The sequence below is a fragment of the Dendrobates tinctorius genome, unplaced genomic scaffold (genome assembly GCF_039654945.1).
Source record: "Dendrobates tinctorius isolate UK_male_01 unplaced genomic scaffold, ASM3965494v1 ptg000062l, whole genome shotgun sequence".
NCBI lineage: Eukaryota > Metazoa > Chordata > Amphibia > Anura > Dendrobatidae > Dendrobates > Dendrobates tinctorius.
The window spans coordinates 38318453-38344759 of record NW_027361730.1 but is presented as its reverse complement, the minus strand read 5'-3'; the positions used below and the strand labels follow the sequence as shown (position 1 = coordinate 38344759).

The following is a 26307-nucleotide window of genomic DNA, read 5'->3' as shown; positions in this document are numbered from 1 at the left end:
CTGCACCAAAACAGCAAAAAAGGCTGCAAATATACAGCAAAATTTGTGTTTTGAACTCTTTTTACTGCCAATACAGCAGGTTTTGGCTGCAGAAAATAATGTTGCAAAAATGCTGCAAGTGAACATGGCCAATGACCTATTTCTGTAGATTGATTTTCATTTATGACAGCTTTCACAAAGCATGCACTCCACACTGCTCTGCCTCCCATAACACTGCCTTAGGAGGAAGGGGTTTAGAAATGTAATAAAAAGTACAATACAAAATTAACATTGAAAACATAAGGGGACCCGTCAGGGGTGCCCCCTTTCCCCGGCCCTCTTTGCCCTTGCGATTGAAGCACTGGCAATACGCATAAGGTCTTCCCCTGGCATTAAAGGTATAGATATATCGGGTTGGGTAGATACTATAGGTTTATACGCAGATGACATGGTGATATTTATGGACGAGGCGGAGGAAACTTTGCCTCAAGTGATTGCCGCCATAGATGGATTTAGTAAATATTCGGGCTTATATATAAATTGAGAAAAGTCTGCCTTGTTACCCCTGTCCCATACCCCGATGTCCCAACTAGAGGCTCTCTCCTCGTTGACTATTGTATCTAGCTTTAAATACCTGGGGGTTCATGTATCCCAAAACAGCACGCTCGACTTACAACTTAATATTTGCCCACTGTTGGAACTGGTCAAAGTTAAATTTGCAACCAGGAACAAATTACCGCTGTCTGTGGCCGGACATATTAACCTAATTAAAATGATATTACTTCCCAAACTTAGCTATTCCCTTCAGCATAGTGCCGTAACGGTACCCAAGTCCTTTTTTGTGAACCTTAATTCCCAGGTCACGTCATTTATATGGGGGAAAACCAGACCTAAACTTAAGTTGTCCACTCTGCAGAGGCCTAAAAAGAGAGGTGGGGCGGCGCTGCCAGATTTCTTCTTATATTATTTGGCTGGGCAGGCTAAAGCCTTAAGTAAATGGATGCCGGGTAATTATCTTCCTAATTCTGAAAGTCACTTGCTTCACGCTGCAAGAACTGATTGTCCACTGGGTTTCCTGGAGTTGGAGAGACCTGGTGTCCCTCGTTTACTGCCCCTGCTCCGTCTGGCACGATTAGTATGGAGGCAAATTAAAAAAGTGATTGGATATAGGGACATTATAGCTGAAATGCACCTATGGGAAAATGCATATTTTTCAGTATTACTAAGTCACCCATCCACTGATTTTTGGACTCAACATGATGTCTCCTTGTTAGGAAACTTGTATGATCACGGGACCTTAATGTCTTTTGAGCTGATACAGGCTAGACATGAGGTTCCGAGATCTCAATTTTTCCGCTATTTGCAACTAAGATCTGCTCTTCAGTAGCACATGAGGTGTGTGGGAGTGGGCCGTGCCATTTCGTCCTTACCATTGATAGGAATACTTAATTCACAGGGTCCCCAGGGCCTTATCTCCTCTTTATATACGTACATGCTGTCAGTGGGAACAGAATCTGCTATAAGCTCTGTTAAAGGGAAGTGGGAAAGACTCATCCCTAATACGCAGGGAGAGGAGTGGGAAGAGATCCTGGAGTCTCTGATCGGAGTATCGCCATCTATTAATAATAGAATGATACAGTTGTATATAATAAACCAATCATACTTGACTCCGATACGACTTTTCAGGATGGGTCGATTCCAATCATCAGAATGCTTGCGATGTCACTCACCGGATGCGGATTTTATTCACATGATGTGGCAATGCCCCATTACCCTACAGTACTGGAAAGAGGTGACGTTACTCTTGTCATCACTGGTGCAAACTCCTGTCCCTCTTGAACCACTGGTCTGCTTGTTTGGGGTATGGGAGGAGGAGATTTGGGGTCACCATGTTGGGATCTTTCTACGTGAGACACTGTTTCTGGCACGGAAAGTATTGGCATTACAGTGGATGGGGAATTCATGTCCTTCTCTTAGAACTTGGATTGATTTGGTAAATACGATTGTCCCATACGAACGCACATTATATCAGAACAGGGGATGCCCGGGTAAATTTGAAAAAATCTGGGAGAAGTGGAATGCTTCACATCTCACTTTGTAAAATGGAGACATAGCATGTGAGACTATATAGTGCAAGGTAGTAGGCTGCGAATTAATAGATAGTTGACGTAGTTGTAGTTTAGTTTAGAAACCCATAATTAATCAATCTGTGTTATAAGAATGATATAATAAAGGCCTGTGAGATATGATTGATGCACATGCTCATAATGTATAGCCTAGTGTTCATTATATATGCTTGTTGGATTATGCATAGATCACTCGTATATTAATAAGAGTGTTTAATCCTTGTTTAGTATTCAACAAAGAGACGGTAATATATATGCTCTGTACAGTGTTCACAACCACAGGCAAATATGTATGTTGTACATTATATCCTTTTCTTGTTTGGAGTTTAATAAACGAATTAAAAAAAAATAAAAAATTATCATTGAAAGAACAAACACATTTCATTACTAAAATTAAACCTAGATTAAACTACAATTAAATACATAAGAAATTCCCTTTATCTACATGATCTGTTGAATCAAATGTTTTAGTACTATATTTTTTATTATCTGCATAGTAGCTGTAAAAGGGAATGCTTGTGAGTTTAAAGTTTTGTGCCATATTTATAAGTTGTCTTCTTATTTGATAGGGGATAACTTGCTGATCACTGGTGGTCTGACTTCTGGGACCTCCTTCAATATTGAGAACTGGGCTGTGTAGATCCATTCCATTTACTATCAATGGTACTGCCAAAAATAGTCAAGTGTTGTACTTGGCTTTCTCTGGCAGTCCCATAGACAACATATGGAGTGGAGGTGGAGCATGGGCACCTTCATGTATTCAGAGTCGAGATCTGTGTGGGATGCCTAGCGATCAGTAACTTATCCTCTATTCTATGCACACAGGATACATTTCATTTGCCAGTGTACCCCTTAAAAACAGTTTGAAAAAATTGCAGCATGTCCTAGAAAATGCTCATCACTGTGCCGCTCTTTGGAATGTGATTTTTATAAATAATAAGGATATTGAATGTGTAATAGTTCGTCAGAGGGCTCGTCATTATAAAAGGAATAATCTGTTTCTCTCCTGCACACAGATCGGGATCACTTTCAGTTGGGCTCGCTTTCTCACTTGTTGAATGCCAAAGCTGTTGGGTATCAGGAGTTACCAGATTGGCCAGATGAGGCTCCCGATCCATCTGTGCGCAACGTGGAGGTGAAAGAAGCTGTGCGTGCTAACCTGAGTATATAGGGATGTAGGCAAAGCCCACCGCTATCCCCCTGCAGTGCACTCCTGCTTTTTATCCCGCATAGATATCTGTCCCGTTCTGACTGCTCGCTCTGTTTTGCTGCTCTGGGCTATACATTCAGGCTGTCCTTTCAGTTTTCATCCATCAATGCAGTCTGTAGTAAAGGGTAATTTTGGATTTGATAATGTAACATATTATAAATCAAGTATCTTCCCTTATATTCAGGAAGAGGAGGACACTGAGCCCACGGAGTGTAACATCAGCCTGCTGGGGGAGTGGAAAGAGGTGTCACTTGTGTGTGATTTAGTGTGGCCTTTTCTCCACTTAGACTACTCTTTCTGTGTGCTGTGACCTATATTCTCCCCTCACTACCTAAGGCGGTATTCACAAACGTGATAAACGTGTCCCCGATATGGTTCAGGGCAACGTCAAGATCCTACCAATGAATTTACCTCTTTTTTCCTTAGTAACTGACTTACCTCAATGTGAAATCAGACCTAGAATGCATGGATGTCAGCCTGCTGTTCAATGCTGTGTGCCCCTATTGCTGATTGTAGCCATAGGCTGGGATCCCACGGTGCGGCTGCTACATATGACCAACACTCCTACTCACCCGCGGCTACCAATAAGTGCAAGAGTTGGCATTCACACTCAGGTGCTACCTGCAGACTTTTGCACCTATTCGTCCCTGCTGATGGGCAGAGATTTTGGTCGCATGCAGTTGCGCAGCGTGTGTATGCAGCCTTACACTGCACCCGTCCTTCCTGCTTATGGCATCTTTCCCAGCTTAATTCAAATTGCATATTGCAACAATTGTTTTTCATTATCTTAACTGTTGAATTGCACTTATAGCCTACCATCAATCTTCTCTCCTTTTGTAATAGATTTTTCTGTACCTTGTTCTACCCTGTGGCTAATTGCTGCAGAAATGCCGGTCATTAATAACATGCTTATCACTGTAAGGCCATGTGCACACATTGAGTATTTGGTGATTTTTTTACCCTAGTATTTGTAAGCCAAAACCAGGAGTGGAATGGTCAGAGGAAAAGCATAATAGAAACATTTGCACCCCATCTGCAATTTTCACCCACTCCTGTTTTTGGCTTACAAATACTGGGGTAAAAAACTCACCAAATACTCAATGTGTGCATGTGGCCTAATACTAGCACCCTGATACTCTTTAGTGAAATTAATCTAGAAGTCACAGTTTATAATGGCACTGGGGCAACAGATCAATGCAGGATAGAGAACAGACAGAAACTCCATTTTCAGCAATCTCTCATCACATTTTCTTTATCGATACCATTACTTGCAATTCAAAGGTGTCCATAGATATTACGTTTTCAAAGGATTTGCTGGCAAAAATATGTCTCCCAGGACCTCAAACAGCATGGAAGACACGTTTTCCAAATGCCAGTTTGTCAGGCCTCTCCTTTTTGTTTTTCAGAGGTGCCTGGTCGTCACTAGTCACTTCTTGCTGCATTGAAGTACTGCATCCCGACCATGCATATACATCTAGGAATTGGGGCATGACATGTTATAATTCAGTGGAAACAGTTTTTGCCGAACTAGCATTTATATATATTTTTTCCTTTCATTTATTTTTCTTTCCAGCGTTATTCCGTTATTTGTATTTTATAGGAATGTTGTCTGATTTGGAATGTGATTTGTACTTCACCTTTCTTTGCATATAGTAATTCAATTCACTCTTCTAGGTACCTGAATGGACTAAATGCCCAAGCAGAGAGAAGAGGAAAGAGAGGGAGGAAAAACCATTCTATTCTGATTCAGAAGGGGAATCGGGACCAACGGAGTCTGCAGACAGTGGTAAGAGACTAGTTAATGGGAATCTGTCAATAGGTGTGTGCTACCCCATGTGAAAGCAGCATGACAAGGGCAGAGACCTTGACTCTAGTGATGTGTCACTTCCTGGGCTGTGTGTTGTATTTTCCATAAAATTACAGTTTTATCTGCTGCAGGTCAGCCAGTACTCTAAATGCTGAGCTCTGTATAACCCTGCCCACACCACTGATTGGCAGCTTTCTGTGTACACTGCCAATTATTGATAGGGTTATACAGAGCTCATGAAGGAGGATGACTTCATGACGGCAGGTTTAGTCCATTAGTGATAATCTCCTGCTAATAAAACAATGATTTTATAAAAACTGCAGCAAGCTGATCCATGCACTGCTGGAATCAGGGTATCTGCCCTACATCATATTGCTCTCAGATTCAGTAGCAAAAACCTAGTGAATGATTCCCTTTTAAAAGGCAACACTGTTATTGCTAATTTTAATCACACATGAAACTGTTGCCAAAGAAAATTGAGCAGCTGAATATTACTAATAAGGTCTATTTTCTTTGCAGTAGTGCATGTCAACCCTTTTTGTATCTGTATTTTTTTCTTCTTTAACCCTTTCACAACCTTCACTGTACTAGTACCGTGGCGATCGCATGCGTTTGTCAACTGTATGTGACAGCTGACACCCTGCAGCAATGCCCACAATTGGTGCTAACACCGATCGTGGGCATTTAACCCCCTCTGATGCCGTTGTCAGTAGTGACAGCGGCATAGAGAAGCATCGCACAGCGATGCAATCACGTTGTTCTGGTGGTTTCCATGGAAACCCCCGGCTCCAAGATGGCCACAGGGTCCTGCAGGGAGGTGTAGCTCGTGAGCGCCTGCTGAGAGCAGGCATGCCTCCTTCCCTGCCTGTCAGATCCTGATCTGATATTCTGCAGTGCAGTGTCAGATCAGCGATCTGACATTATATAGTGATGTCCCATCGTGAGACAATGTCTAAAGGTAAAAAAATATTATGAAGAGTAAAAATATATTTTTTAAAATTCCTAAATAAATTAAAAAAAATGCATATTTTTCCAATAAATACATTTATTTAAGTAGATAAAAAACAATAAAAGTACAAATATTTGGTATCGCCGCATCCATAACAACCTGCTCTATAAAACTTTTAAAACTAGTTAACCCATTCAGTGAACACCATAAAAAAATGAATAAAAAATAAGGCAAAAAACAATGCTTTATCATCATACTATCGAACAAAAATTGCAATAAAACGAGACCAAAAAGACCTATGTAAACAAAAATTGTACCACTGAAACACCATCTTGTCCCGCAAAAAATAAGCCACCATACGACTCCATAAGCAGAAAAATAAAAAAGTTATAGCTCTCAGAATAAAGCGATGCAAAAGTAATTATTTTTTTCTGTAAAATAGTTTTCATTGTTTAAAAGAGCCAAAACATAAAAAACTATATAAATGAGGTATCGCTGTAATAGTACTGACCCGAAGAATAAAGCTGCCTTACCTATTTTACCACACGCGGAACGGTATTAAAAAAAAGCAATTCCTGAATTGCTGGTTTTTGTTCATTCTGTCTCCCTCATAAAAATCGGAATAGAAAGCGATCAAAAGATGTCATGTGCCCGAAAATGGTACCAATAGAAACGTGAGCTCATCCCACAAAATAACAAGCCCTCACATGGCTCTGTCGCCCGAAATGTAAAAAAATTATAGCTTTCAAAATATGGTGATGCAAAAACTAGTTTTCTCAATAAAAAGCGTCTTTTAGTGTGTGACAGCAGCCAAGCATAAAAAAACGATATAAATCTGGTATCATTGTAATCGCACCGAACCAAAGAATAAAGTCGCATAATCACTTATACCGCACGAGGAATGGCATAAAAAATAAACAAAACCAATTCTTCACATGCTGTTAATTTTTTCATTCTGCCTCCCAAAGATCGCTGTAAGGCTCGGCACACATTTATCCTGCGCTCTGTGTTGAGCGCTTAGGCCGGGGTCACACTAGCCAACGCAAAATACGGTCCGTAGTTTACATGCGTAATACGGATGAATGACCCCTAAATAGTGCTCCGTATGACATCCATAAGCAAGGTGTGGTTGCGTATTTTGCGCATGTCTGCATCCGTATGTAATCCGTATGGCATCCGTATGCAATCCGTATGGCGAGATTTTCTCGCCGCCTTGCAAAATGGACATATAATGGAGCCCTATGACAGGGTTTCTAACAGAAACTAAATAATAGATATAGACACATAGAATGCATATATATATATATATATATATATATATGTGTGAACAACGACAAAGCAAAGTCCAGCAATAACGTGAGCAATCCAGGATGCTGTTAAAAAACTTTTTCTTTTTATTCATAAATCCATTAAAATGCAATGGTCCAAGCAGTTCAAAACACGGTCCTGATTCTGGACCGTGAAGAAGGCGGGTTCTACCGCTGAAACGCGTAGTCCTATCTGCACGACTTTCCTGCATTATTGCTGTTTTGAACTGCTTGGACCATTGCATTTTAATGGATTTATGAATAAAAAGAAAAAGTTTTTTAACAGCATCCTGGATTGCTCACGTTATTGCTGGACTTTGCTTTGTCGTTGTTCACATTTGTATGGATGGACTCCTACATCCAGATCCGGGCACAACGGAGTTAACCAGGTCAGCTGAGGTTCCAGGTGGTTCACAGGAGTGAGCTGGTCTACATTGTTGGATTTATATATATATATATATATATATATATATATATTTATATTTCACAGAGTTCTTCATAGCAGAATAGCCGCTAATTAAATTGCCGGCTTCTATCAAATCATTCCCCAACCAGACATGAAATGACACATGGTTTACATTCAGTAAAGCATGTCATTTCATGTTTTTTAATATGTCCCTGACTAATAATTAGATGAGGGTTTGTGTGCAAAATTTTGGAGTTGTAGTTGTTATTTTAATGGGTTAATTCGTTGTTAAAAAAAATGTGTGGGCTTCCCATTGCCCTGTAGCGGTGGCGAATGGGTTAATCTAACAAAGGGTTAATGTCACCTTACAATCGAATGGTGACATTAACCCTTTGTTAGATTAACCCACTCGCCACCACTATAGGGCAATGGGAAGCCCACGCATATTTTTAACAACGAATTAACCCCTTAAAATAACAACTACAACTCCCAAATTTTGCACACAAACCCTCATCTAATTATTAGTCAGGGACATATTAAAAAACATGAAATGAAATGCTTTACTGAATGTAAACCATGTGTCATTTCATGTCGGGTTGGGGAATGATTTGATAGAAGCCGGCAATTTAATTAGCGGCTATTCTGCTATGAAGAACTCTCTGAAATATAAATATATATATATATGTTTGTCGCAATGACATGTATGTGTGTATATATATATAGAATACATATATATATATATATATATATATATTCTTTCGTTTTTTTATTAAACATGTCAGTGTGAGTTTACTGTATAGCGCACTGAATTGCCGGCTTTTCTAAAAGACACCGGGTGCGTATTTCTCGCAAGTCACATGTGTGGTCCGTGTGTAATGCGTATTTTTAGCGCACCCATAGACTTTCATTGGCGTACTACGGGCGTAGTACGCTGACAATCGCAGCATGCTGCAATTGGCATGGACCGTAGAATACGGACGAGAAATATACGGCTGTTGGGAGCAAACCCATAGAGAATAATTTGTCCGTGTGTAATGCGTGCTTTTAACACCTCTCACTCGTCCGTATTCCTCGACAGTGTGACCCCGGCCTAACACAGGTTTCTGTGTAAATCTCTAAAATACGTGATTCAGACAGAACCTCTGGCTGAAGATTCCCTATAATGAGGCAGATGGAGGCAATGTGGATCCCGTCTGACATGCGATACGGTGGCGTCCGTCTTTTTAAGATTGTATAAAAGTGGCACAGTTTTGTGCACTTCTGAAAAGAAGGACACCGCTAAACAGAGACCAGATGGAGTCCAGAGTAACTTTGCTGCCTCATTATAGTGAATGGGATACATCGGGGGTTTCATCGGAATCACATCACTCAGAGATTTAGATGGAAACCACAAAGTAAACGGTCAGCGTAGAGCGCCAGATAACTGTGATTCAAAACATTTATAAAATGTTCCCAATAAAAGCTTCAACGCAATCCACAAAAAAAGTAAACCCTCACTCAGATCTGTCATCTGTTAAAGGAAATATAGGGGGCTTCCACGTTACTGGTAGTACAAAGACTATGGAAAAGTGAAATAGCTCCTCACCCATCAAAAGAGATTCAGCAAATTCTGTGCTTCCCAAATCCAAATGCCCCCTCCCTTCTGAGCCCCAGTGTGCCTAAACAACATATAGCGCCCACATGTTTGGCATTTCTGTAGTGATGTTAGCATGTCTCTAGAAGCATGAGTTGTGTATAACAAACTGGTGACTATAACGTACTGGTCACTACATCGTACTGGTCACTACAGCGTACTGGTCACTACAATGGCAGTTTGCAATTTTCATTCAGCAACATCCATTGTTGCTTGTTTCTGGAAAACACCCATGGAGTCAAAATCATCACTACATCTGTAGATAAATTCCCAAAGGGTTATAATTTCCAAAATGGGGTCACTTGAGGGGGATTCTGCTTTTCTAGCACTTAGGGGCTCTTTATATGGAATCCACAAACTAGTCTAGGAAAATCTGCGCTCCGACCCTCCCGAGTCACTCCGTATGGCAAAGTAGTACTGTACAGCCACAGATGGGGTATTTCTACATTTGGCAGAAATTGTGAAAATGTAAAACTTGGGGCTAACACACAATCTTGGTGGTAAAAATGTAAATTATTTTATCTTCACTGCCCAATGGTATAAAAGTTTATGGTGTCAATATAATCACTGCACCCCTAGATTAATTAATTGAGATGTTTAATTGGTAAAATGGGGTCAGTTATAGGTAGTTCTGCTGTTCTGGGACTTCAGGGGCTCTGCCACTGTAAATGGCATACTCAAATAAGTGCAGCATTTTTTGTGGGAAAAATGTGATTTTTTTTTATTTTTTTTATTTTTTATTTTCACAGCTTAACGTTATAAACTTCTGTGAAGCACCTGTGGGTTCAAGATGCTCAATACACATCTAGATAATTTCCCTAAGGGGTCTAGTTTCCAAAATGGTGTCACTTGTTGGGGGTTTCCACTGTTTAGGCACATCAGGGGCTCACCAAACATGACATGGCGGCCGCTAATTATTCCAGCATATTTAACATTCAAAAAGTCAAATGGTGCTCCTTCCCTTCCGAGCCCTGCCGTGCGCCCAAACAGTAGATTTCGTCTATATATGGGGTATCGGCATGCTCAGGAGAAATTACACAACAAAATGTATGGTCTATTTTCTCCTGTTACTCTTGTGAAAGTAAAAAAAAAAAATAAAAATTTTTTTTTCCTTCCACAATCCAAAAATTCATGTGAAGTACCTGAAGGGTTAATAAACAGTTTTTAGAATGGTTTCATTTTTGGGTATTTTCATTCATATAGACCCCTCAGAGTGACTTCAAATGTGATGTCAGATAGCGGTTTAAAACAATTTTTATTCCAAAGAATAATGTAAAAACATTTTCAGGCACATAATGTCTGGCAACATTGCATCAGTACAAAGATCTACGCATTTCGATCCGAGGTCTTTTTCAAGATCTTGAAAAACCAGGGCTGTGGAGTTGGAGCTCATTTTGGTGGAATTGGAGTCGGTATAAAATGGACCGACTCCGACTCCTAAAATATATAATAAATTAGGTACAGTAATTCAATGCAGAATGTGCTGAATATTTTTTCACAGGAATTTGGGAAAGTTATGAAATGTCCTATAAATGGCTGTTCTATTCCTGATCTAAGGCTACATTCACACACAGCGTTTTTCCTGCATTTTTTGAGGCTACGTTTTTCAGCTGCAAAAGCAGATCAGGCTTTTTAAAAACCACATCACCTGAAAGGTTTTTGAGCTCATAGATAATGTTTTCAATAGCAAAAGCAGATTAGAAATCTGCTCTATCTATCCATTTATCCATCTCTGTCTATCCATATCTTATCTGTACCAAAAAGAATGAAAGCCGGGTAGCACACAGACTATCACTCCTTTTTTTTTTTAGCACCATTCAGGTACACCTCATAGCTGCCCAAAAGGACGCCCAGGACAGGCATTGCTCGTCCTTAGTAACACATCAACATCAATTGATAGTTGGAATAAATAGACTGCATTCATCACCACATCTTCTTATGGTGCAGGCTTTATTTTCAAGTGTAGGGGTGTGAAGTATGAGGTTCTGCAGCAGCTGAGGTGTGCAGTATGAGGTTCTGCGGAACAGTATGAAGTTCTGCCCCCCCAGGTTTGATCCTGGCTACGCCCATGGTATGAATGTAGCCTGAGGATCTAGGGTTTGTCTTAGCTGAGATAAGTCATAGTGTTTTTATGTATTTATATATATATATATATATATATATATATATATATATATATATATATATATATTATATATACATACACTATGTAATATCGATTACATATATACTGTATTACATATTTACAATTTATTACAGTTTTTTTGTGTTCTAAAGTTGTATTCCAATAAATATATATTATGTTCTATCTAAATATCTTGATTATTGTATCATAAAAATGATTCAATGTCTGATGTTCACATTGTACTACAATAAATTTTTCACTTAAATATAAGCAATATATGTCGGAGTCGTGGAGTCGGTGTAAGGGAAACTGAGGAGTCGGAGTCGCAGGTTTGGCTTACCGACTCCACAGCCCTGTGAAAAACACCTCGGGTTGAAACGCGTAGATCTGTGTACTGATGCAGTGTTGCCCAGACATTATGTGCCTGAAAATGTTTTTACATTATTCTTTGGAATAAAGATTGTTTTTAACCGCTATCTGACATCGCTGGATCTTTCCTTCCTGTGTTGGTTTCCCCATATGCTCAGTTGGATCCATTCAGGGCATTAGTCGACGGTAAGAAAGGCTGCACACAGCAAAGTGGTGAGCTGACTACATGTCTTTTTCCTTCAAATGTGATGTGGTCCCTAAAAAAATAGTTTTGTAAAATTTGTTAAAAAAATGAAAAATCGCAGACCAACTTTTAACCCTTATAACTCCCTAACAAAAAAAAATTTGGTTCCAAAATTGTGCTGATGTAAAGTAGACAAGTGGGAAATGTTATTTATTAACTATTTGTGTATTATGACTCTGATTTAAGGGCATAAAAATTAAAAGTTTGAAAATTGCAAAATTTTCGCCAAATTTCTGTTTTTTTCGCAAGTCATATTGAAGAAATTTTACCGCTATCATAAAGTACAATATGTCATGAGAAAACAGCCTCAGAATCACCAGGATCCGTTGAAGCGTTCCAGAGTTATGACCTCATAAATTGACAGTGGTCAGAATTGTAAAAATTGGCCTGGTCATTAAGGTGAAAACAGGCTAGGTCTCAAAGGGGTTAAGATAAAAGTATATTGCGGAAAATTAGTTCAACTTATCAATTTTCCATATTTAACATGAGTATATTTTGCTGATAAATGCCTTATAATGTTTTTATTTCAGACCCAGAATCAGTGAGTGAGTCAGAGACTGGTGAGAGTAGCAGTGGTAGTGGTTCAGGGTCTGAGAGTGAAGAAGAGGAGGAAGAGAGTGAAGATGAAGAAGAGTCTGAAAAGGAAGAGAAGAAAAAGGACAAGAAGGATGAATCCCCTAGTGATGGGAGGTACGGAGAAAAGTTAGGGGTCGCTCACACTGGAGTAAAAGACGGCCAGGTGCTGTGTTATGCTTTATAGGATAGCACTCGACCCAATGTTATACTGTGGGGCAGAGCAGATCAGCGATTATTTTCTTATGCCGATTTGGTATGATAAAATATTTGCAGAATGCTGCGGGTGCATTCAATGATCAGGTCATGTGCACTCATACAAGTCTTGGTTCGAGTGAACCATTGGACTGCACTCAGATGTCATCCTGGTGCAGCCCAACATCCGCGGACACAGAGAATGAAGAAGTTGGAGAAATTAAGTTCTGTTTTCTCCACACATGTGATTCGATTATCTCATGTTTGAGAATCGCAACACAGTAAGATGACACTCGGATCATTCTGTGACACAGTTTGAGCCAACTGTCATTAGCATAATCGTCCTTATTCTCTCACATGAAAGAATGATCGCTCGTGTGACCCCGGCCGTAGAAATATAAACAAGAACAGCCCCATGCTTATTAGGACCCTAAATGAGATATGAAGCATATGCTCATTTTACATGTAAGCCCCTGTGACCTAACCCACTTTTTGGAACCTTAACTTGATAGAACGAAGACAGTCCTGTTTCCTTGACATCAGCAAAGGGTGCGGAGAGGTTCAGTATTCTGTTTTGCTGCCATTACAGGGGACCATTCATATAATGTCACTATTTTGTTAGGGGGAAAAAGGTAACGGTTAAATAGGTTTGTATGTCAAAAAATAAATAAAATTGATTAGTTAATACAGACATTCTTGATCAATTGACAGCGATGAAAGTGATCGGGATCAAAGATTAACAGCAAAAGGGAAGAAAACCCCAGTGAGAACATCAAAGAAATCTGCTTCAGAAGAAAGCGGCTCAGAGAGTGAATCTGAGAGTGAATCTTCTTCAGAAGAGGATGACGAGGAAGAGGATGAGAAAGAACAGCCGCAGCCTGAGCCTAAAAAGAAAAGGCCTGTAAGTCTCTATCTTATAAAATTAATCTGGATGCCAGACCAGACACCCTAGTGTGCTCATTTAGCAGTCATCCTAAACTAATACCGACCATAAACCAAACCCCTAAATAAACACAGATCTGAGACCACATAAATTCATATTAGGACCAGAAACTCTAAACTCTGCCAATACTCGCCTCTCCTTATTTTTGCAGTTTCCAGTCCCCTGCACTTCTGTGTTCTTTTATAAAGCACAAAGACTTAGACCTCATTCAGATATCAGTTATTTTCACATACAATAAAAATGGTCCCAAGTTTCATCATATTTTCATTAGTTTTTCTCTGATAGAAAAAAAATGTTTCTCCTATTTATCAGCCCTTGAAAAATCAAAAGTGCTATATGATTTTTTTCACAGATCCATAGCCTTGTATTGATGATTTTTATCTGACATTCTGATGATTATTGGACATGTCTCTGCAATATCCAAGGAAAAAATCGGACATGTGAACTATCCAATAGACTATCATAGGTACAAGTGCTATCCATGAAAAGAAAGAATTGCACTCGTATTTATGAGGCCTAAGGATGGGAGAATTAGAAAACACATTTCACCAAATTTTAAGGTTGAACTCGACACACGATGTAATAGCAGCTGAAAAGTGGAATAAAATTCAGTTATAGAGATATTAGTAATCAAATTATTTGGCATGTAATGAGTTAACTTTTTTAAGTCAAAGTGAGTGTTATCAGACAGATTTTACTTGAGGCGTTTACTTCTCCCTGTATGATGCTAACCAATGATAAGCAGGCATCTAAACTCACAAGAAAGAACAACATTCCAAAACATAGTTTAGAGCAGTTTTCTCACTGTATGTGGTGCAATAATACAGCTTTGATCTCCTGGTTTAACCTCCTGCATGATTAGAAAGCACAGATGACTTGCACCTTTGAGACTAGGTCCCTCTGGGGGAAGGGCAGCACACCTAAGTTTAGCTATGTCACTTTACAAACACTTCCATCAGCACCACCTCATCTCTTACTACTGTCAGCTCTGCTGTACTGTCACTCCCTTGCCCTGCCTGTCTGGACATATCTCAGTAATCACATTTATGTCTGTTGTGCTCAACTTGTAATTTCTGTCCATTGAGAGTAGAGCAGGGGGTCATTACATATCAGACAGAAGTAGCCCAGAACAATTTGTGAATGAGGCTAATGTGATATTTGCATGCAACTCAACAGCGGGCCCTCAAAGTCAATTTTGCTGGTGGACCTTTTCACACCCCACTCACTGTTTATTAGGTCCCTTATTTTTCTAAGAGCCACCCAGATATTATGAGAGAGTTGAGAAGTAAGATTTAACTTTATGTTATCTGAATGCCTCTGAAATAGGTAAAACTGTATTAAGTGACACTTTTACCGTTACAGACCTCCAGTGTATTTAGAATTGTCAAGGAGAGCATATCTATTAGTGACATTACTTTCTTTTCTTGCTCAGTCTGTAGCTTCTAAACCAGCAGTGAAGCAGTCCAAGGAGACAAAAGAGATGTCTTTACTGGATCTAGATGACTGTGAGTAAAATCTTGACATATGGATAGCGTTTCACTTCTGTTTGTATAGGTTATGTGCACATGATGTCTTTTTCAGGGGGATTCCACCTAAAAAAGTGCTAAAGCTCTAAAGCTAAACCACTACAAAGAATGAACATAATGCACATAAAGGTAAAAAGACTTGCTGTGCATATGTATTCGTATAACCCCTTCAGGCTTCTAAAGTCTGGAAACAGTGAAAAAGTTGCGCTTCAAAGTATAAACTGAAAAAAAAAAGACGCCAGCAGTGGAGTCGCCACAAAATAGACTGTAAGGACATCAATGAAGACACTACAGGAAAAAGATCGCTGACGTTTTCCTGAAGCGTCTTCATTTTGTAGAATTCAGTAGGTACATCTAAAAAAAAATGCACATACCCTAACATAAAATACCATTTCTATAAATCTCAGTGCAATACTATATAATTTTAATATTAGAAATACTTTTTCTTACAATTAGAATACTTTTTGCTTGGAAAGAGTTTCCACAAACTTTACTCATAAACCGATTAATGAGCACAGTGATAGAAGGTAGAAAAAGTTATATTAAAGTGAAGATTTTTTTATACTATTTATAGGGGCTTCTTAACATCCAACAAGCAAAAAAATGAAGATAAATATACTAAATTGAATACAGTGGCGCTTATGTGCAAAATAGTTTTTTTGCAGCAATCGCTTAGCCCTGTTTCACACTTCCGTTTTTTCAAATCCGTCAAAATCCGTTGGTTTCCGTAAAAAAACGGATCCGCCATTTTTTGCAGGATCCGTTTTTTTTGTCCCATAGACTTCCATTAGTGGTTACCGCGGATCCGTCAAAAAAACGGATCCGTTTTTTAAAAAACGGATCCGTTTGCATCAGTTTCCGTCAAAAAAACGGAAACGGATCCGTTTGGCGGACACAAAAACGGAAGTGTGAAACAGGCCTTAGACACTTGTCACAAAAGTGTCAAGAAAAATAAATTAATCACACTATAAAAAGCATGCGCATAAAATACTCATGAAAATAATGGGGTATAAACGCATATACGGTAGTTAAAAATCCCTAGGGACTAGCTATCTGTCCCACATAGATAAGGATAAAAATATATAAATTTGTTTAAATCCAAAGGACGCTAATTCACAGCGTTGCAATCTAATAGTCATGCAGCAGAGTCTCAAAACACCATATCAGAGGCTTAATGGTAAGAAACAGTACCTGTAGCGCTGGTGCAGCGGAAATCCTCCTTCTGATAGGCGATATGGTAATCAGAGTTGCACTGTAATTAGCAGCGTGTAATCCAAAAAATATATATATGATACAAGGGCTGTCCCGGCCGGTGACAGCCACTTGTCAGTGTACCTCCAGCCTGAATGCAGCCGTGATGAATCTGGATTGCAACGCTGTGAATTAGCGTCCTTTGGATTTAAACAAATTTAGATATTTTTATCCTTATCTATGTGGGACAGATAGCTAGTCCCTATGGATTTTTAACTACCATATATGCGTTTATACCCAATTTTTTATGAGTATTTTATGAGCATGCTTTTTAGACTGTGATTAAAAAAAAAAAAGATATATATTTTTTAATTCTCGATGTGTCACTGTTAGGCCGGCGTCACACTAGAGAGGAATATGGATGAGTGAGAGGCATTAAAAACATGCATTGCACACAGACCAATGATTCTCTATGGGTTAGCTCCCATCAGCCGTATTTTTGTCGCGTATTTTTTACGGGCTGAGCCAATCGCAGCATGCTGCGATTGTCAGCGTACTACGGCCGTAGTATGCCAATACAAGTCTATGGGTGCGCAAAAAAAATGCATTACACACGGACCAGATGTGTGACACTTGCAAGAAATACTCACCCGGTGTCCTTTAGAAAAGCCGGCAATTTAGTGCGCGATACAGTAAATGACAGGTTTAATAAAGAATAGAAAGAATAGATATATATATATACTGTATATATATACACAGTATATGCATTCTATGTGTATATATCTATTCTGTCCATTTTGCAAGCCTGCGAGAAAAAAACGCTATACGGATCACATACGGATTACATATGGATGCTTACATGAGAAAAATATGCGGCCACACCCTGATAACACATGACATACGGATCACTATTTCGGGACCATTTATGCATATTACGGCTGTAAAATACGGTCCATATTTTTCTACGTTGTGTGTGACTCTAGCCTTACTTGGTATCTCTTTTTGGACCTCTGAACAACACATTTCCATTTATCGTTGGTAGAAAAAAGACAATTCTGACATTGAAGATCAAATATTGCACAATATTATTTTCCAACTCATTGTAATGCCAGCATAGACCTTCAATTCTTTATAGCAGGAGATTCAGACAATGTCTAAAATAACGCACCCTGTTAGGGTCTGTGCACACATTAATATTTTGGTCACATTTTTTCAGCGCAGATTTGTTACAAAACCTGAAGGATTTCATAGAAACAGCAAAGTGAATGAGATTCCTGAAGTCTCATGCACACGTTTTCTTACAGATTTGCAGCAGATTTAAATCTGCTGTTCTTCTCATACGGCAAAGTTATCCAAGCTTTTCCCACATATTAAATGTTAAAAAAAAGGACAGTGCTCAAGATATACCTGTATGGCATCTGTGTGCTGTCCATTTGTCTTTTACGGACTCATTGATTTAAATGGGTGACTTGGATCAAAAAACAGACACATCTCTGTGTTTTGTGTGGACACTCAGTCCCCAAACATACAGACATGCAAATAGCCTTATAGACTATAATGGATACTTGTTCTATCATCACTAAAAAACACAGATAGAATAGACGTGTAGAAAATGCACCTCTGGTTAGCATGTAACAAATACAGCAATCAGAATAAATCCTTGAGCCAAGCTCCAGCAATCCAAGGCCACATTCACACGTTCAGTGTTTGGTCAGTATTTTCCATCAGTATCTGTAGGACAAAACCAGGAGGGGAACAATCAGAGGAAAATTATAATAGAAACACATCACCACTTCTGTATTTATAACCCACTCCTGGATTTGGATCTGGATTTACTGATGTAAAATACTGACCAAATAATGAACATGTGAGTGTGGCCTAAGACCGGAGTCACACTAAACGAATGAAAAATCGGTCCAAGTCTCCCTGCCATGAGTCACAGGAGTGTATTGCGAGTGTCATGCGAGTACAATCCAATTTCTCACACCTAGCATCCGATTTACATCCAAATGCAGTGCGATTGCTATTCGATTGCAATGCGATTTTTAACATGAGCTTTTACATACAGCAATTCTCTGTTATTTACACATCGTTTTCAAATGAAATATTCTTCAAAACGCACACATATTGATAAATAGAATAAAAGCCGGCAATTCATCTGCCATGTTCTGTAAAGTCACAGCAGGAGCCGAGAGGATAGAAGAGATGGATTACATACAGTAAATACAAATAGAATAGGTATATATATATAGATGTCAGTGACAAACACAATTAGTATAGTGTGTGTGCAAATTACTGTACATGTATTTAATTAATAAAAGATTATTTTTCTGAAAAAAATGGCGTGGGCTCCCACGCAATTTTTATAACCAGCAGAGGGAAAGCCGACGGCTGGGGACAGATGTTTATAGCCTGGAAATAGGGTCATACCCATGGAGCTTCCCAGGCTATTAATATCAGCTCATAACTGTATACTTAGCCTCTACTGACTATTAAAATGAGGGACCCCCCAAAAAAAATGATGTAGGGTCCCCCTATAAATAATAACCAGCAAAAGCTATGCAGACAGCTGCGGGCTGATATTAATAGCCTAGGAAGGGGCCATGGATACTGCCTCCCTGGCTAAAATACATCAGCTCTCAGCCGCCCCTGAAAAGGTGCATCTCTAAGCTGCGACAATTCTGACACTTAACCTCGCTCTTCCCACTTGCCATGTAGCGGTGGCAAGTGAGGTTCATATTTGTGGGGTTGATGTCACCTTTGCATTGTCAGGTGACATCAAGCCCCGAGGTTAGTAATGGAGAGGCGTCAATCAGGGCTGTGGAGTCGGTAAGCCAAACCTGCGACTCCGACTCCTCAATTTCCCTTACACCGACTCCGACTCCACGACTCCGACTCCCACACATATTGCTTATATTTAAGTGAAAAATTTATTGTAGTACAATGTGAACCTCAGACATTTAATCATTTTTATGATCCAATAATCAAGATATTTAGATAGAACAGAATATATATTGGTGTACTACCCGGTTTTCATTCTTTTTGGTACAGATACGATATGGATAGACAGATATGGATAAATGGATATATTAGATAGAGCAGATTTCTAATCTGCTTTTGCTATTGAAAACATTATCTATGAGCTCAAAAACCTTTCAGGTGATGCAGTTTTTTAAAAAGATGATCAGCTTTTGCAGCTGAAAAACGTATCCTCAAAAAATACAGGAAAAACGCTGTGTGTGAATGTAGCCTTAGATCAGGAATATAACAGCCATTTTTAGGACATTTCATAACTTTCCCAAACTCCTATGAAAAAATATTCAGCACATCCTGCATTGAATTACTGTACCCAATTTATTATATATTTTAGGAGTCAGAGTCGGTCCATTTTATACCGACTCCAACTCCGACTCCGACTCCACCAAAATGAGCACCGACTCCGACTCCACGACTCCGACTCTGACTCCACAGCCCTGGCGTCAATAAGACGCCCCCATTACTAACCCCATAATCACATTGTAAGTAAACACAAACACCCAGAAAAAAGTCCTTTAATTGAAAAAATGACACAGACTCCGTTAATATTCTTATTTAAACCATACTTACAACCTCACCAATTCCCCCGATGCCTTCGTCATCTGCAAAAGAGGTAAAAAAACTAACAACAGTATTCCTCACCTTTCCACAGAGATACTTTTAATCCATTAGTCCCATGACGGGTCCAGCTCTGCTACATCTAGATGAATTTGTATTTACTGTATGTAATCCATCTCTTCTATCCTGTCGGCTCCTGCAGTGATTTTACGAGCACGGCAGATGAATTTCCGGCTTTTCTTCTATCTATCTATGTAATATATATAAATATACACTCACTGGCCACTTTATTAGGTACACCATGCTAGTAACGCGTTGGACCCCCTTTTGCCTTCAGAACTGCCTCAATTCTTCGTGGCAGAGATTCAACAAGGTGCTGGAAGCATTCCTCAGAGATTTTGGACCATATTGACATGATGGCATCACACAGTTGGCGCAGATTTGTCGGCTGCACATCCCTGATGCGAATCTCCCGTTCCACCACATCCCAAAGATGCTCTATTGGATTGAGATCTGGTGACTGAGGAGGCCATTTGAGTACAGTGAACTCATTGTCATGTTCAAGAAACCAATCTGAGATGATTCGAGCTTTATGACATGGCGCATTATCCTGCTGAAAGTAGCCATCAGATGTTGGGTACATTGTGGTCATAAAGGGATGGACATGGTCAGCAACAATACTCAGGTAGGCTGTGGCGTTGCAACGATGCTCAATTGGTACCAAGGGGCCCAAAGAGTGCCAAGAAAAAATTCCCCACACCATGACACCACCACCACCAGCCTGAACCGTTGATACAAGGCAGGATGGATCCATGCTTTCATGTTGTTTACGCCAAATTCTGACCCTACCATCCGAATGTCGCAGCAGAAATCGAGACTCATCAGACCAGGCAACGTTTTTCCAATCTTCTACTGTCCAATTTCGATGAGCTTGTGCAAATTGTAGCCTCAGTTTCCTGTTCTTAGCTGAGAGGAGTGGTACCCGGTGTGGTCTTCTGCTGCTGTAGCCCATCTGCCTCAAAGTTCGACGCACTGTGCGTTCAGAGATGCTCTTCTGCCTACCTTGGTTGTAACGGGTGGCAATTTGAGTCACTGTTGCCTTTCTATCAGCTCGAACCAGTCTGCCCATTCTCCTCTGACCTCTGGCATCAACAAGGCATTTCCGGCCACAGAACTGCCGCTCACTGGATTTTTTTTCTTTTTCGGACCATTCTCTGTAAACCCTAGAGATGGTTGTGCGTGAAAATCCCAGTAGATCAGCAGTTTCTGAAATACTCAGACCAGCCCTTCTGGCACCAACAATCATGCCACGTTCAAAGGCACTCAAATCACCTTTCTTCCCCATACTGATGCTCGGTTTGAACTGCAGGAGATTGTCTTGACCATGTCTACATGCCTAAATGCACTGAGTTGCCGCCATGTGATTGGCAGATTAGAAATTAAGTCTTAACACACAGTTGGACAGGTGTACCTAATAAAGTGGCCAGTGAGTGTATATATGTGTGTGTCACTGACATCTATATATCTTTGTATTCTATGTGTATAATGTGTATATATCTATTCTATCTATTTTATTCTAACCTGTCAGTGTGATTTTACTGTATGCGGCACATGAATTGCCGTTTTTTCAAAGGAAACCGGTGCGTAAAAATCGGACAGCATTCACAAGGTGTGAGTGCTGTGCGATTTTTTTTTTTTTTTTTTTTGTCGCACTCGTAGGCTTGCATTGGCGAGTCTCGGTGACAATTGCAGCATGCTGGAATTTTACACGCACGTAGAATTAAAAGGATGATGTGAGCTGCCCCATAGAGAAAAACTGGTCCAAGTGCTATGCAATGTTTTCTCGCATAGCACTCGTCCATATTCTACGGTAGTGTGATTCTGGCCTAATACAGATACCCTGTTATATAATTTAATTCAAGAACCTAATGCAAACTCCTTAGTTAAAGTAACATCAATGTGTTTGGGTTTTTTTGTTCTCTTTTATAGTTTCAGTGCCCTCTGCCCCTCTTACAACTTCAGGAAGTATTGTGTCATCCAGCTTAGTGACTGACCTTGACGGATTATCATTAACGGACACTTCTCTAACCCCCACAGTGAGTCACACGGGGCTATTCCATGGTGGCATTTAACAACTGTATTAAAATAAAAATGTGGCATTTATTTATAATGCTGAGTTTATTCTATTCCACGGTTTAGTGTTTTAGTATTTCTATTTCCCCCCCTAAGGTAATCAGTCCTATATTCTCCACTGGTCGCACATTCGAACTACTACATCGAATGACAGGAGAGGGCCTCTCTATGGAATATATATTCAGCCGCCAGCCATTTACACCTGATCATCGGATGGTGTCTGTTCAAATAAAGATCTCCAACAACACTGAGAGTGAAGTGCGAAGTATCCACATTAGTGAGCCTAAGTTGCTGAGTGGTATGAGGATACAGGAGTTTCAGGAAATAGGTACATATTTGTTATTAGTTTCAAAAACTTTTTTTTTTTTTTTTAGTATTGATGTAATAGTCGACAAGTTATAAATTGGGGTTTTGTGAAGATTCCCACATAAGGATCAAACTGAATGGCAAAGGAGAATATATTAGTCACTAATAGACAGAAAATTTCAAATCAGAATTACATCCTCATGGGACTATATTCACATTGTAAGAAAAGAATTCTTCTAAAAAGTAACTATGTGTACATTGCGGTATCATGGAGACAAATCAAGGGCTCTTTGTAGTATAGATTATATTAGATGGATATAAAAATGATGTCTAGATTTATTTTAGGAAGCGTTAAGGTGGTTGAACACTATGGGTACGGTTCATGAAGCCTGGAATTTTCATGCTGGTCATGATGAGATGGGGTCTTGGAGTGTGAAACTCTTGATTCGTTAAGAGGCGCATGTTTCTTAATTAATTAGCCATGGCACGTAGTGGCATGTGCCTCGCCAGAAATCTTACTCCAGTCCAGTCCTACTGGAGTAAGATTTGTGGGGTAGAGAACATTTTCGCTCATCATGAATGCCACTCATTATATACCCATCCCACTTACATTCCGCCAACTTTGTTGGAGCTCGGCGAAAATGCGGTGAAGATGACAAAAGGGGCAAAATGTTTGCACAACCACGCATTGTGCAAATTTTTTCCACTTTTCAAAGCTTCTATGACAGATGAAAAATCTTTGATAAATCAAGGCCTATATGTTTATTCTCACAAATGTGTTGAGACATGATTTATGGAACTTACTAATATACAGTTGTGTGAAAAATTGTTTGCTCTTCCCTGATTTCCAATTCTTCTGCATGTTTGTCAAACTTCAATGTTACAGATCGCCAAACAAATGTAAATATTAGACAAAGGTAACACAAGTAAACAAAAAATGCAGTTTTCAAATGAAGGTCATTATTAGTAAGGAAAAAAAATCCAAAACCTACAGGGCCCTGTGTGAAAAAGTGATTGCGCCCCCCCCCCCTCTTAAAACATAAATTAACTATGGTTTATCTTTGGGAAGCTGAGTTAAAAGTTCCATAGCCATACCCAGGCCTGATTACTGCCACACCTGTTATCAATCAAGAAATCACTTAAATAGGACCTGCCTGAAATTGTGACGTAGACCAAAGGTTCTTCAAAATCTAGATATCATGCTGCAATCCAAATAAATGCTGAAACAAATGAGAAACAAAGTAATTGAGATCTATCAGTCTGGAAAAGGTTATAAGGCCGGGGTCACACTTGCGAGTGTGATGCGAGAAACTCGCGCGAGTCTCTCACATCAATACTCGGCGCTGCCGCTGGTAATTGGGACCAGAGTGTGCAGCTGCATAGAAATACATGCAACCGCACACTCCGGTCCCAAGTGCCAGCGGCAGCGCTGTGTATTAATGCGAGAGACTCGCACGAATTTCTCGCATAGCTGTCGCAAGTGTGACCCTGGCCTAAAGCTGTTTCCCAAGCGTTGGGACTCCAGTGAACCACAGTGACAGCCATTATCCACAAATGCCGAAAACATGGAACAGTGGTGAATCTTGCCAGGAGAGGCCAGCTGGCCAACTAAAATTACCCCAAGAGTGCAGGTCACAAAAGACCCCACAACAACATCCAAAGAACTGCAGGCCTCACTTGTCTCAGTTAAGGTCAGTGTTCATGACGCCACCATGAGAAAGCGACTGGGCAAAAATGACCTGCATGGCAGAGTTCCAAGATGAAAACCATTGCTGAGCAATAAGAACATAAAGGCTCATCACAGTTTTGCCAGAAAACATCTTGATGATCCCAAAGACTTTTGGGAGAACACATTGTGGACTGACAACAGAAAAGTTGAACTTTTTGGAAGGTGTATGTCCCACTACATCTTACGCAGAAGTAATACAGCATTACAGAAAAGGAACATCATACCAACAGTAAATATGGTGTTGGTAGTGTGATGGTCTGGGGCCAGAGGTGTAGCTAAGGTTTCAGTTCAGGGGGGGCGAAACTTCTGAGTGGGCCCCTAACTAGGTAATTTTGATTACAACTCGGAGACGCACCCTAATAGTGGATGTAGGAGATGACTGCTCTGTTACTGAAAATAATCCCTATATAAAGACCAACATGGATATTACCGCCACATGGTCAGTGGTAAATACCAGTCCTACATAACATATAAGTGATTACTGCACAGTTATAGTTGGTGTCTTACCGCTGACGTTCTTTCTGATGGAATCGTTCACTTTTCACGTCTTTTCCATCTGGCCCAGACCGACATGACAACTCCTCCAGCCATGACTCGGCTACAGAGAATACAACAACAACACGTTTCACTTCTCATATTCCAGCCCCATCACCATGTATCCCCATCCTGCGCAAACTCCTTACCCTGCTGATACCCCAATGCTGAGCCGCTGCTGCCGTATGTGTCCCTATTACTGCACCTGATACCACAATACTGAGCCTCTGCTGCCGTATGTGTCCCTATTACTGCACTTGATACCCCAATACTGAGCCTCTGCTGCCGTATGTGTCCTTATTACTGCACCTGATACCCCAATACTGAGCCGCTGCTGCCATATGTGTCCCTATTACTGCACTTGATACCCCAATACTGAGCCTCTGCTGCCGTATGTGTCCTTATTACTGCACCTGATACCCCAATACTGAGCCTCTGCTGCCATATGTGTCCCTATTACTGCACTTGATACCCCAATACTGATCCTCTGCTGCTGTATGTGTCCCTATTACTGCACCTGATACCCCAATACTGAGCCTCTGCTGCTGCCATATGTGTCCCTATTACTGCACCTGATACCCCAATGCTGAGCCGCTGCTGCCATATGTGTCCCTATTACTGCACCTGATACCCCAACATGGAGCTGCTGCTGCCGTATGTGTCCCTATTACTGCACCTGATACCCCAATACTGAGCCGCTGCTGCCGTATGTGTCCCTGTTACTGCACCTGATACCCCAATACTGAGCCGCTGCTGCCATATGTGTCCCTATTACTGCACCTGATACCCCAATACTGAGCCGCTGCTGCCGTATGTGTCCTTCTTATTACTGCACTTGATACCCCAATGCTGAGCCGCTGCTGCCGTATGTGTCCCTATTACTGCACCTGATACCCCAATACTGAGCCACTGCTGCCGTATGTGTCCCTATTACTGCGCCTGATACCCCAATACTGAGCCACTGCTGCCGTATGTGTCCCTATTACTGCACTTGATACCTCAATACTGAGCCGCTGCTGCCGTATGTGTCCCTATTACTGTACTTGATACCCCAATACTAAGCCTCTGCTGCCGGATATGTCCCTATTACTGCACCTGATAAACCAATGCTGAGCCACTGCTGCCGTATGTGTCCCTATTACTGCACCTGATACCCCCTATACACACATGGCTCTGCTCCACACCCCCTATACACACACAGCTCTGCTCTGTACACCTTGTACACACGCAGCTCTGTTCCATACACCTTGTGCACACGCAGCTCTGCTCCCTACACCCCGTACACACGCGGCTCTGCTCCGTACACATGTGGCTCCACTTTGTACACCTTGTACACACCTGGCTCCGCACCATACACCTTGTACACATACAGCTCAAATCCGTACACCTTGCACTCACGGCTCCACTCCGTACACCCCGCACACACAC

The 26307-nt window shown here is 40.5% G+C and overlaps 1 protein-coding gene across 4 annotated transcripts in view; it reads left to right on the top strand.

The window, feature by feature from the left end:
* AP3B2 (adaptor related protein complex 3 subunit beta 2) overlaps positions 1–26307 on the top strand; it is a 182880-nt gene that overhangs the window by 118674 nt on the left and 37899 nt on the right. For 2 of the 4 annotated variants that reach the window (XM_073579566.1, XM_073579564.1), the window contains exons 17-23: positions 3122–3252; positions 4990–5101; positions 12686–12845; positions 13635–13824; positions 15299–15371; positions 22167–22273; positions 22407–22638. In XM_073579566.1, coding sequence (XP_073435667.1) covers positions 3122–3252; positions 4990–5101; positions 12686–12845; positions 13635–13824; positions 15299–15371; positions 22167–22273; positions 22407–22638 — 1005 coding nt within the window. The remainder of the gene's footprint in view (positions 1–3121; positions 3253–4989; positions 5102–12685; positions 12846–13634; positions 13825–15298; positions 15372–22166; positions 22274–22406; positions 22639–26307) is intronic. The other 2 variants (XM_073579567.1, XM_073579565.1) reach the window with 1 other exon arrangement.